Source organism: Cuculus canorus, chromosome 3 (assembly GCF_017976375.1).
Source record: "Cuculus canorus isolate bCucCan1 chromosome 3, bCucCan1.pri, whole genome shotgun sequence".
In the NCBI taxonomy this organism is placed as follows: Eukaryota; Metazoa; Chordata; class Aves; order Cuculiformes; family Cuculidae; genus Cuculus; species Cuculus canorus.
Genome location: NC_071403.1, coordinates 59,231,370 through 59,244,242, shown reverse-complemented (window position 1 = coordinate 59,244,242; position 12,873 = coordinate 59,231,370). Strand labels below are relative to the sequence as shown.

Sequence of the window (12,873 nt, the reverse complement as noted above, 5' to 3'; positions counted from 1 at the left end):
TGACCTGCTAATCCGAGGGTTAGGACTAGAATTATTGCTTGTGGAGATACTTTCCAGTTCTCCCAGATAGACTCGGAGCAGCCTAAGACTGAAATTTCTTGTGTGCCACTTTCATTAGCGCGAGGCAAGGTTTTCTCCATTAGGACCGTGCCTAGGCAAGAACGCTGTGCTTTCATTGAGCTGAATGGTGCTTCCTCCCATGGAGGAAGGAGGGCCCGGGATGCTGGGGCTCACTTGAGGAGCTGCTCCAATAAGTACTTTACAACCGGGGAGGTAGGGTGGAGGTAGGGGGCAGCGACTGGGGCATGTCCACGTCAAAATAAAACGGGTAAGAACGAAAGGACCCGGTCTTCAGCAAGGCTCTTTTACTGCACTGGTGGCTGGAGCTCCGAGCACTCAGCCGGCACAGCATTCCCCGCCAGCCACGCATCCCCCGGCACAGCATCCCCGGGCACAGCATCCCCCGCCAGCACAGCATCCCCCGCCAGCACAGCATCCCCGGGCACCGCATCCCGCGCCACAGCATCCCCCACCAGCACAGCATTCTCCGCCAGCACAGCATCCCCGGGCACCGCATCCACCAGCACAGCATCCCTCGGCACAGCATCCCCGGGCACAGCCCCTGCAGGCACGGCATCCCTGGAACCGCATCTCCCGGCAGAGCCCCTGGCCGTGCCGGAGGGCCCGTGCCGGGCTCCCCGAGGGGAGGCTGCGGCTGCCCGACCCGCCTCCCGCACCGCCCGCGGAGGGCGGTCCGGCGGGCGCGGGGCGGTGCAGGGGCGGTCCGGGGGCCGGGATGGGCTCGCAGGTAGGGGAGCGCGGGCCGCCCGGTGGGGAGGGGGCGGCGGGGGGGTTATGTCACCGCCGCGGAGAGGCGAGCCGGGGACGCGCCCCGGCGCCGCTGATTGACAGCTGGGCCCAGCCCGCAGCCCATAAAGGCGGCGGCGCGGGGCGCGGGGACGCGGAGGGACGTGCGACGGCGGCACGGCAGCGCGCTCCGCTCCCCACCGGCACCGCGGCGGCAGCAGCAGCCCCGGTAACAGCCCCACCCGCAGCAGCCGCCGCAGCCCTCGGCTCCCCCGATGCCAGGTGAGGCGCGAAGACTCCGTGCCCCGCCGCGAAGTGCGCACCGTGGGACGGGTGCTGCTCCCCGGCCGGAGCTCGCTCTGGGCAGCCGGGCGGGAGCCCCGCGCGGCCGCGTCCCGCGGGTACTCGTGGGGACAGATGCGGGGCGCTGCCCCGGGGGATGCGGTGCCTGCCGAGGGATGCGGTGCCTGCCGGGGGATGCGGTGCATGGCGGGGGATGCGGTGCCAGAGCCGACCGGACAGGGTCCCACGGGGGGCGCTGGGTTCGAGAGGTGGAAAGAGGCTTCGTGGCGTCTGGTGGTCACTGGCTGCAGCAGTGATGCCTCGGGATGATGGATAATAAGAGTTCCTCGCAGGAAACAAAGAAAATATAGACAGTAAAACGTAGCATCCCTGAGTCCTGACGGAATGTGTGGAGTTAGCAGCCTTGAAGTGATGTGGCTGTATCCAGAGAAATGGCTGGCTGTGCATTCCAGCGAACGCTGTCTGCTCCATTCATTCGGAGTGCAAACACATCTGGAGATGCAATTATGCGTCTTAAAACTGAAGAGTGCTTCAGGGCAGAAATGGCATCACGTTTGAAGTCACTTTATTGGACTGTGGTTGGGTACAAAGGATTGGAAGAATGGGTTAACAATATAAATGTACAGGAAAGAGAGAGGAGTTTATATGATGACACTGGAAAAGGTACTGAAAAGTACCCCTAGGTACTCTGAACCAGAAGTGAGTTCCCAGCATCCCACAAGGAATTTCAGCTGAACTTTGTGCTCCAAAGTAAAGATGCAGCTATTACTATGCTGTATCTCATGTGGTGTCATGTGGTCCCTATGCTAGTGACTGACGTATTGTGGAGGAAATAATAGCATACAGTTTTTGTTTGTCTTTTTTTTATTATTAGGCACATTTGCATAAAAATTATTTTTATTGCCCAGAAGTCACTCTCCCTTCACTCGATGTCATGTTTTACTTCTGGCATTAAGAATAACTCCAGAATAAGTATTACAAGAATCAGCCAAGACAGAAATTCTGATTTTGTATGTATAGTTGCTTACGATAGGTGTTGTGTTTATGGCATTTTATGAGGTAAATGACAATATTTGTAGCTGATAAATATTTTTTTCCCTAATACTTACTACTTTTTGGGTTTTTCATAGGAGTTATGCTGCAGAGAAGTGGGCTGTTGTGGCTTGCTGTCTTGATAACCCTGTGGATTTCCTCAAATGCTCAGGGTAAGTTTTGACACCTCTTAACCAGATGCAGAGTAGCTCACAAAGCTAAACGTTGGTGTAAAGCATCAGCTTAGCTGAGTTACAGTGGGCAAAGTAATGATTTTTTCAGAAGTGCCTGGAATAGTAATCCATGGGGTATTTTTGGTAGATTTATCTTATTGCTACTAAATGAAGATTCTGCAGTAAATATCCAAAATTGCTTTCTTTAGAAATTGTTGATCAAAAAGTATATAATCTGAGAAAAAATTGCTGTTATACCTTCTTCTGCAATGTAAATATGCGGTGAAAGCAACAGAAATGGAATCACTGAGTGGGGTGAACATTTTAAAGTGACAAAGATCGAGAAATAGACCTCTACAAACCAAATATAAGTACAATGCAAATTGGCACAGTGCCAGACCCTGATTTCCATCCAACTTCTTGGCTTGAATCTTTAAAAAGCAAATCTTTTGCCTCCTCTTGTCATATGGCCACATGGCTTCTCGTAATTTGATTTTTATTAGTTGATAGTTAAAATATAGAAATTGGCTCAACTTCTTTTTCCATTTATATATACTAAAAATATTTAATGAATACATTTGTTGCACACATCTATGCATAGGCATATTGATGGCATACAGCATGTACGTATATACATGTGTGTATTATATAGTGCTATAAAATATGTAGCCAAACATTTGGTTATATAATCAAACATTTTTATACCTACACACACAGAAGGAGACATCTACATGACAATGACAGGTGGAAAATATGATGCACTTTCATGCTAATATGAACAGTTCTGTCTGGGGAAGTAGGAAAGTACTGGGTTTACCTTGCTGGTGCTTGTATCTGTCATAATTACAGTTACTAATATAGCATACAGAGTTGTTTCTTATAAGACTTTTTGTAGGTAAATTTTCATACACTGTTAACTTTTTCAGATGGTGACAAGGAAGAGGAGACCACCTTTGATTTACTTCAAATCAGTAACATAAATCGAAAGACAGTTGGAGCAAAATTGTTTCGGGGTCCAGACCCCACTATCCCAGCATATCGGTTCATTCGGTTTGATCATATACCTCCATGTAAACCAGAGAAATTAAAAAAGATTGTGAAACTCATACGACAGAATGAGGGCTTTATCCTTGCAGCCACCCTGAGACAGGACAGGCAATCTAGAGGCACTATCCTTGCTTTAGAGGGTCCTGGCATCAGTGAGAGGCAGTTTGAGATCATTTCCAATGGACGGGCCAACACCCTGGACCTTATCTATTGGGTGGATGGCTTCCAGAACGTGATTTCTCTGGAAGACGTGGACCTTGCTGACTCACAGTGGAAGAATCTCACCGTGCAAATAACAGGGGAGAACTACAACCTCTATGTTGGCTGTGACCTTATTGACAGCTTCATCCTGGAGGAGCCTTTCTATGAGCAGCTGAAAGCAGAGAACAGCAGAATGTATGTGGCAAAAGGGTCCATTCGGGAGAATCATTTCAGGGTAGGTAACCTGGAGAAGCCTGGTAAGAAGGCTGGTAAGAAGTGAGGTAAGAATGTAATGGCAAGTAGTTTGAGAAGATGCAGTAGGTGCAATTTTTTTTTTTCTCCCAATGCCTCTTGGGTTTGATGGGGTCACAGGTGTTCCCAAGCAGGAGTTCTTCAGAGTATGTTTTTATTCATTGCTGGGTCTGTTATGTGAATTTGAGATTCTTGAAAGCAAAGGACTGGTAAAACAGAGTCTATGTCCATGAAAATTGCACAAAACTGGTTTATGGGCTTTCCTGTGCAACCATCCATTTTCTTTTCCAGATGTAAGACTTATAAATAAGGTTGAATTTTTGTGGTGATTTGTAGAATTCTTTGGAAATTTCTTGAGTAACTATTTTTTTCAATGATATATGTTTATTCAAGTCATAAGAGCCTGTCAATATTTTTAAATTTTATTTGAAAAAGGAAGGAAAAAAGAATTTTTAATGGAACTGAAGTATGCATGTGGTGTTAGTCTACTCCCTAACTGAATATCTTGGTTTGTCATTCTGAATAACCTTTCATTTCAATTTAAAATAAAAAAGAAAAAAATTGAAAAAAAAAAAAGCACAAAATGTTTTGAGCAGTCCCGTGATGTGATCTGGCCCAAGTGCTTTGAGGATGGCTTCTTTTCACTCACAGCTGAAATCTAACTTGAACTCATGGCTGCAAAAATTTGAAAAGCCCTTCTTTTTTCTCACCCTGTTGTGCCATCTAGTTGTCAGGTAGAACATGACATGCCGGAGCGGATTCCATGGAGTGTCCAGTTTTGGCAGGGAAGCCAGTTGTTCTTGCCTATAGCCTCTCCATTCCTGCCACCATGACTAAGGTTTTCCATCAGTTGTGCTCATAGAAGTAGTTCTGGAGCTACACTCTTAAGTTGGTCACTGAAAAAATCTTTTTTTTAAAGTGATCTTTTCCTTCTTTGAGTTTCTTTCAAGTGAAACCAGTCTGGTTTTATAGTGTTCTCTGGTGGTAGTGTCAGCACAATTAAGAAGGCAGCAAAGTATGGTTCACTGGAGTGCCTGGCTAAGGATGGAAGTGCAACAGGATAGGAACTTCAAAAATTGGCTTTGACCTCATGACAAATGTCTTGTAGAACTACAGATCTAAAATATGCACTATGAAAGCGGAGATTTGGGCTCAAAGCTGATTAATAACTTTTATTATGACTTAGCAGTATTTCAAAACTTATGTAATTTTGTTGCTTATAGTATTGAAATTGTATACAACAGAACTATAACCACATTTTTTTTAGCATGTGTCAGGTTTAATGCCTTGTAGACTGTTTTTTTTTACCTATTTACTTATACCTTAATCCAGTCAGTAGCATGGGATTGAGAAAACTAAGTTATTAGTTACTCCCAATTTGATCTAACTGTTTTTTAACTATTTTTATTATTATTATTACAGGGTCTTTTGCAAAATATTCAATTAATCTTTGATACTTCAGTAGAGGATGTTCTGCGTAAAAAAGGATGCCAGAGAAGCCAGTCAAGTAAGGCTTTTTACCTCATTAATACTCTTCATTTGACTCTGCAAATGAGAAATGTCAATTGTGAGATGTTATACTGAAATGATGCAACAGATCCGGTTGAAATGAAGAAGAAAATTAGTTGCTTTTTGGTGGTAATAGGAACATATTTTTTATCTATCTTGAGATACAACTCTAGCCTACTATTTCAGTTCTTATTGCTTTGGTTTATAACTCTGAGTCTCTGTTTTTAAGTTGGGACAAAAGCTGTCAAGCACGAAATTATTAGAAATAGAAGGAAAAATACATATGTATGAAAATACCTATACTCTTCCATGAAATGCCTGTGATTCTTAGAGCACAAGATTGGTAATATTGCTTCTGAATTCTGCTCCTATCTCAATAGGCCTGTGAACAAGACTGCAAGTCATATAAACTCTGAATTCCTCAGTAATAGGTTTGTTGACAGAAAAAGTTTTTGTGTTTGAATCTCAAAGCATTGTTAATAAAAAACAACCTAAGGAAAATAAGAAAAAAACTGAAGAGTTACGGAAGGCGTGTATATGACAGACTGACATGTTCTTGTTAGTCCATTTCACTCCGGCCTCACCAGGAGGGGAGCCCTCTGTGTGAGGAAGTATATTGGATTCATCATGGAAAAGTTATGAAAATTGGTCAATTATGCACTACAATTTTGAACGTGAGCTTGTGGGAGATTCTGGCTATTTTACTTTTCAGTGCCTGTAACTGACAAGGGCTCAGTCAAAAATCAGAAACAACTGAGTCCATCAGAAGAACGTGGTGGGTGCACAAGGCAGTCAGGACTTCAGGGTTTTCTTTGAAACTTCTGGCATCCAAAATGCCATTATTTCTGTCATTTCGCTAAAATATATGATATAGAGCAAATCAGTTAAGCAGACTGAACTCAATTTTTTTCTTTGTTTATGCAAAAATTAAGCAGTAGCAGGTCTTGCCTTCTTCAGTGGAGGCCAGCATATTGATATTTTGTAATGAAGTCTGTAAGACATATAAATGTGTGTATGTATATATATATATATGTATTTGTGTCTATATAGGGTTGTGTGTATATGTATATGCACAAAAAAATTAACTGACTTTGCTAGTCTAGTTTTAAATCTTGATATTGGTTGGTTATTTCGTATGTTCCATAGGTGTGCCATGGTGCAGGGCCTCAGGCAGAAGTGTGACCATATGTTAGAAAAGAGTCATATGGGCTATAATAGAAATGGCCTTAGATGGCATAGGCAAGAGGACATGCCCTCATTTGTTGATTGTTATCTCTCCCAGACCAGCTGTTTCCTGTACTCAGAAAATACTGAGAAGGCACTCAGAACTACTTATTACTAGTTTTCAGAAGAAAATGCTTGAGGAGCAAAACTGCTGTGGGAAAATAGAAATTGTGTTTAGGTCTAATTATAATCTGAATAAAAGAGAAGGATAGTTTCAAGAAAGATGCAGTTCACTTATCCTGCTTGATTTACCAGCGGAAACAAAATTGGCAGAAGCTGAGGTAGAACCTTGAGAGCACTTTCAGCAGTCAGATGCAGAACAGTCTCAGTCAACAGGGTAGGATCCCTAGGTATAGATGGATTGAACTGGCACATCTAATGAAAGGCACTGTCTACAAATCTTTTATATTATTATTGGTTGATTGCCACAAAGGGAAATAATGTGACCAAACATTTTGAAGTATTACCAAGTCAAAATAGGATATTACTCTATTTCTACTACGAAAAGGAAGCGAAAGGGAGCCTAAAGGGTTAATTGAGTTCTGCATGCTAATACAGACCTTAGGAGGAATTCTTATACCCTTCGGCTGTTGCAGGTATTAGCAACAGATAATATTTTTTTACTGTTTTTTTTTAATCACATCTGTCAACTGCCAAATTTTCAGATCCAATAAATTATACAGATTTGGGGCTTTTTTGTTTTATCCTTCGTGGGAAGTATTTAGCAAATAGTTCAGTTCACAGTATTTTTACTTTTACTTTGCAACACCAAGAGAATATTACAAGATGGAAACTTGTGCAACAACAGAAGAGTGTTAATAGCATACTGCGACTTGAGGCCACCAAAATTACTTGAAGAGGCTAGTTAAGTGAATGGCTGATTTCTAGCATTGCCTACCCAGCTTAATTACCACAGTTCAAAAGCCATAGGTGATACATTATTGATGACAAGGTACATGTATTCCCATTTTGATGGCTCACTCGTTAAGCTGTGGTATAGGCACTAAGAAATTATACTTACATCTGAGTGTCCCACATGGCAGATTGCAGCAATGAAGGATCCTCAGCTCTGAGGACACAAAAAGCCAGATGCTTTTCTTCAGAAAGTGGACTCTTTTCCTACTGTGTCTTTAATCCTATTATAAGAATGTGAAGTATGGTGAAATGGTAGCTTGGGACTTTTGTTGGTTTGAGGGTAGGAAAGTGTCTCTGTAGTGCGGTGGTTGTACTTGCTTTAGGCAGGACCTATACACAGTGCTGGGTAGGAGAGATGACAAAACATACCTAAATAAGTACATCACTGAAACCCCTTCTTCAGCTACATCAACAGAATGACATTTGCATATGTGAAAGAATGCACATTCTGCTCTTCTGGTTTCTCATTTTAAAGATAATCATGTGGTCCTTAGGAAATTAGCAGGAAGCCAGCAGCGGAGAACTGATTTCCCAGTGATCCCCAGGCATCTTCTTTCAGTCGCTGCCAAGTACCAGTAGGAAGTGTGGATTTAGTTCTTCTAGCATAGTTTTGGTTTATGTTTCCTGCTGAGATTGCAGCTGTATTAAAGTCCTCAGAATGTTCCGGTCAAGGCACACTCCATGTTGGCTTGAAAAATATGAAATTAATGACCTGAGAAGTGCTATGGGGGAATCTGAGAAACCTAGTGTTTCAATGTGGTAGGAAAATCACATTCTTTCCAGGGAATCAAAAAGGAGCAGAAGTAAACAGTTATGACACAGAGTTCTGATCTGCTATGTGATGTGTTGGTTTTCTCCCATCCTACATAGACAATTACTTCAGCTCTGGAACATGGCAAATGTTTTTTTTTTTATACCTTGGCTAGCGGCAGATACTTCATAGCTAATTTAAAAGCATGTCAACCCAATCATTTTAAGTACGGTTCAGAAGTAATTATTTCCTGTCATCTTATGGATTGGTTCTTTGTTCTTCTATTTTTAGCCTTCTAAATGAAACAAGAATACTTTGCTCCCATTTTTATTGCTTGTACGTTTAAATGTAACACTTTACATTGTATAGTCAAGCATCAAATCAAGCCTTCAAAATTTTTTAAGTTTTGCCACCTTCTGTGACTTGTCAGCACTGAATTGGTATGGAGTTGTTTTGAAGTGTGATTTATGGCACACATTCCTGTACTGATTTCTTCTTTTTAAATTGCCATATCCTTTTATTCTCCTTTCTGTTTGGTAACCTTGAATTATTACAATATTACTAAATCTGGCAAACTAATCTTTACTGAGAGATAGAACAGTATTATTTTATGTGTAGCTGCTGCCAAAGTTAAATGTACTATGGAGTCTTTAGAGAAGGCTTCCATGGTATCCATAAGATATTAATCCTAGTGGAGATTTAAATGCTTAACCAAACACCAACTGTTTTATTTAATTATTTGTGTTCTAATTTCATTAATTACAGCTGATGTTCTCTGTTATATTCTTTTTCAAGAATTTGCTGTACACAAGAATTCTATAATTCTAATCTATAGGATTCTCTAATTCTACTTTAAAAGATGTGATAAACTGATATTAGAATATGTCCAGTTCTGCCTGTGTAATGCACACCAAGTTCTGTTTTAATTATGATTTGCCTGATGGAGGAGTGTCTGAAGTGACAAATCAAATATTCAGCCCAAACTCCCTTTTACTTCAGAATTAATCTATCATTATAACAGCTCCTCTGAGTTTAACACCCAGCAGTTCAACATAGAGCAGCCCAGAGTCTGGTATAAATTGCATAATGGTCTGAATTTGATCCAAGTAAACATCGGATTTATGGTCAGAAACAGGACAATGACTTTCTGCAAGGACACTCTCCTGCCTTTTTCTCTGCATCAAGAAAATGGGATAGGTCATGAAAATATCTGAAACCTTTCATGACTCGGAGTGGATAAAATAGGTTTGCTTTTCTGATACCGTGTCCTTTTGTTATGCCTTCTTCCTAAATTAATGTGTTGCAGTGCCAACAATGTTTTAAACTGAGGGCTGTATGAGACACTGTTCAGCTCTTAATTTTGAAAAGGGAAGCCTATAATTGGAACTAACTGACATCTAGCCCTTCTTTTTTATTCATGTGTATAATCTACCATGAAGCTGTGCCAAAATAGATGCGTTTAAGCCCTACCCATGGGTGCCAATCTGTGATTTTAGCAGGAATCTGCAATCTATGGAAGAGCTTTGTATCTGCAGCTCTTATTTTTCCCTCTCTTGCTACCAGCTGAAGTGAACACTATCAATGAGAGCACTGAAATCCTTCACTTGAGCCCTGCTGTCACAACAGAGTATGTGGGTGAGAAATCAGAGAAAAAGGCTGAATTCTGTGACCGCTCCTGTGAAGAGCTGGGATCAATGTTCACGGAGCTCACCGGCCTGCGCATTGTGGTGAACAACTTAGCTGATAACCTTCAAAAAGTGGTAGGTACCCAAAAGACTGGAGAACAGAAAGTGTTCTGCTGTGCAGTGCTCTTTGCTCTTTGTTTTATACCAAAGGCAGCTAATAGAGCTTTCTGTATGTATATGTGTGTACCTGTAGGTGTATCTGCATAGAGATGACCTGAATTTTCAGAGTAACCGGTTAGGTAGTTCTTGATGAAGGTTTGGTTTTCACAGGCTGAGTTTAAAAGAATGCACACATGTCCATGCATCAACAGATGAGATCAATCCTCTTAAAGGGACTGCAGGTTTGGAAATTGAAAGCTAACAAATGTAGCCTTGTCTGTATACTGTTGAAGTGTCGTTACTGTGCTTATACTGTTTATCAATACATCAGTACATCGGCAGGTGGCTACAGAGAATACTTAAAATGTAAGTAAAAGTAAGGGATTTTCATAGCTGAAGTAAGATGGTGACATGTTACTGAAATGTGCCCCTCTTCTTGTTTGGAATTAGTTAATCCTTTCTGAAGGAAATTAATTTCTATACCATGTGTCTCAGAACTGAAACCTTCCCATCTAACGGTTGTATTGGAGGAAAGCAAAACAGCTAAGAACAGATTTGTGTTAGCACTTGCATTTGTACTATGAGCGGAAGAACTGCTATGCAATATTGCAGTACGTGAGATCATCCTCTTTGTGTACATAAATATGTAAAAAATGCACTTTAAAAAAATGGAAGAACTAAATCTAATAGTGTCCCAGTTTTGTCTTATTTAAAATGGTTTGCTTATGAAGTCCACATTTTTTTTTTTTCATTTTCTTCGTCTTCTAGTCTGAAGAGAACCAAATTATGTGGGAGTTGATTGGGCCTAACAAAACACTGAAGAACCAGTCAGTTTGCTGGCAGGATGGCCGTGTCTTTGCAGATAATGAAAGCTGGATTGTAGATAGCTGCACAAAGTGCACCTGCCAGGTAAGGTGTTGGAAACATTCTTCTTCTCTGCAAAAATGGACAGAGGGTTTACTCCAGGTCAGGTAACACTTACTTGGAGCTTGGCCTAGACTTACTGATATTTATAAAAAGCAGTTGCCATGTCTTTCACATTTAGAACATATAAAAGAATTTCCAAGGATGAAGCTTCCCCAGATACCTATCTTTATTTGTGTCTTCACAAATAATTTCTTTTCCTGTAGGATTCTAAAATTGTTTGCCATCAAATCACCTGCCCAGCAGTCTCCTGTGCCGATCCATCTTTTGTTGAAGGCGAATGCTGTCCAGTTTGCTCTCACTGTGAGTATTTATCCAAAGAGAATGATACTCTTCAGAAATATTAAAAATCACTACTAGTGTGTTGGAGAGGCCAAAACAAGAGGTTGAGGCAGGTAAGCTCAAACAAAAATCTTATATGTGTACAAAGATCATATGAAATAACTTGGCTGATTGAAGTCACCTTCTGGAGGAGTTGGTCTCTCTTCAGTGATTATATTGGTTGCTTAGAAGTAAGCTGATAACTTGTATAGCTAATTTGGTCACTAGAGGTTGTATGCATAGTCCTCTCTAGCTGTGTTGTCCTAAGCTGGACATTTTGATTTTTGTTAGTTTGCAATAGCACTGTGCTCTATGGTCTCTTTTCCATAGTACCTGACTAAAATGGACTAATATAGATTAGGATGTTGTCTTCCCTCCTTGGGGAGGATGTCTAAGTCCCAGATCAAAAGTTTCATGCAGTTTGAGGCAATATTTATTAAGAGTGCGAGTTATTCCTCTCTGCTATTGTCATTCTCTTACTCTGTTTTATTTATTTTCTGTTATGTATCCTGTTTTAGTATAATGTATTATTTACCAAGAACAGATTGTCAAAGTTCATTTAAGACAGCATTGCAGGCTGTGGACTAGATTTGGGAGTGAAAATGGATTTAGTAATTTCACTAATTAAGTGACATCAGTGTGGGTTCAGTATATTTCACTCTTTACTAGACAGGTCTGTCAAAGAAGAAAATGTTTGCTTGGATGTTGTAAATAAAAATGTGTTGGAATAGGTTTTTGCCTGTTCAGAGGATGGGGCACATCCTAATGATGTGCTCTTGATCATGTTCACTGTTATGTTGTGTTCAGAGGTTGGGCCTCATCTCATCATACTGACTTGTGTTCTGAAGTCAAAGGCAGTTGAGACTCGAGGTTTTGGATCAGTCCATTCTAGATAAGATGTTCTACCTCCTCATGCAAATAAACAACATACAGGGAAGTTCTTGAAGATCTAGGATTCTTATCTGGCATAACTTCTCATTACATTAGGCCATAATTAGGCTAACTTCAGTGACAGCTTGGGAAAGCAAAATTAGAAAAAGAGAACTAAAGGACAAAGCATATGTTCTACAGAAAAAGAGAAGTGAAAATCTTCTAAATAGGATAATGGAGTGACTTTCAATTCTAAGCACTTTTTTGTACCTTTTTCCCTGCAGCTGATGACAGTGAGGAAGGCTGGTCACCGTGGTCAGACTGGACAAAGTGCTCAGTTACTTGTGGCTCTGGGACTCAAATGCGAGGAAGGTCATGCGATGTCACCAGGAGTGCTTGTACAGGCCCACACATTCAGACAAGGATGTGCAGCTTTAAGAAATGTGACCATCGCAGTAAGGAATAACATTTCTTCCTTTTTTAAGAGGTTCTTTGAACTTCTCTGTGCAAAAACAAAACTTAGTCTGAATTTCCTCAGTCTCATCCAACCTGGCCTTGAACACCTCCAGGGATGGGGTATCAGTGACTTCTCTGGGCAACCTGGTCCAATGCCTTGCCACTCTCGCAGTAAAAAATTTCTTCCTAATATCTCCTCTAAATGTCCCCTCTTTCATCTTAATACTGTTATCCCATCCTATCATTACACTCTATGGTATGGAGTCCCTCCCCATCTTTCCTGTAGGCTCTTTTAAGTACTGAA

General features: G+C 41.3%; 1 protein-coding gene across 1 annotated transcript in view; it reads left to right on the top strand.

Moving 5' to 3' along the window:
• The first annotated feature begins 904 nt into the window (after positions 1-904).
• The window catches only part of THBS2 (thrombospondin 2), a 34,093-nt gene continuing 22,124 nt past the window's right edge, over positions 905-12,873 (top strand). Inside the window, exons 1-8 of the mRNA XM_054062588.1 lie at positions 905-1,089; positions 2,241-2,315; positions 3,242-3,798; positions 5,238-5,322; positions 9,778-9,974; positions 10,767-10,907; positions 11,129-11,225; positions 12,398-12,568. Coding sequence (XP_053918563.1) covers positions 1,083-1,089; positions 2,241-2,315; positions 3,242-3,798; positions 5,238-5,322; positions 9,778-9,974; positions 10,767-10,907; positions 11,129-11,225; positions 12,398-12,568 — 1,330 coding nt within the window. The 5' untranslated portion in view covers positions 905-1,082. The remainder of the gene's footprint in view (positions 1,090-2,240; positions 2,316-3,241; positions 3,799-5,237; positions 5,323-9,777; positions 9,975-10,766; positions 10,908-11,128; positions 11,226-12,397; positions 12,569-12,873) is intronic.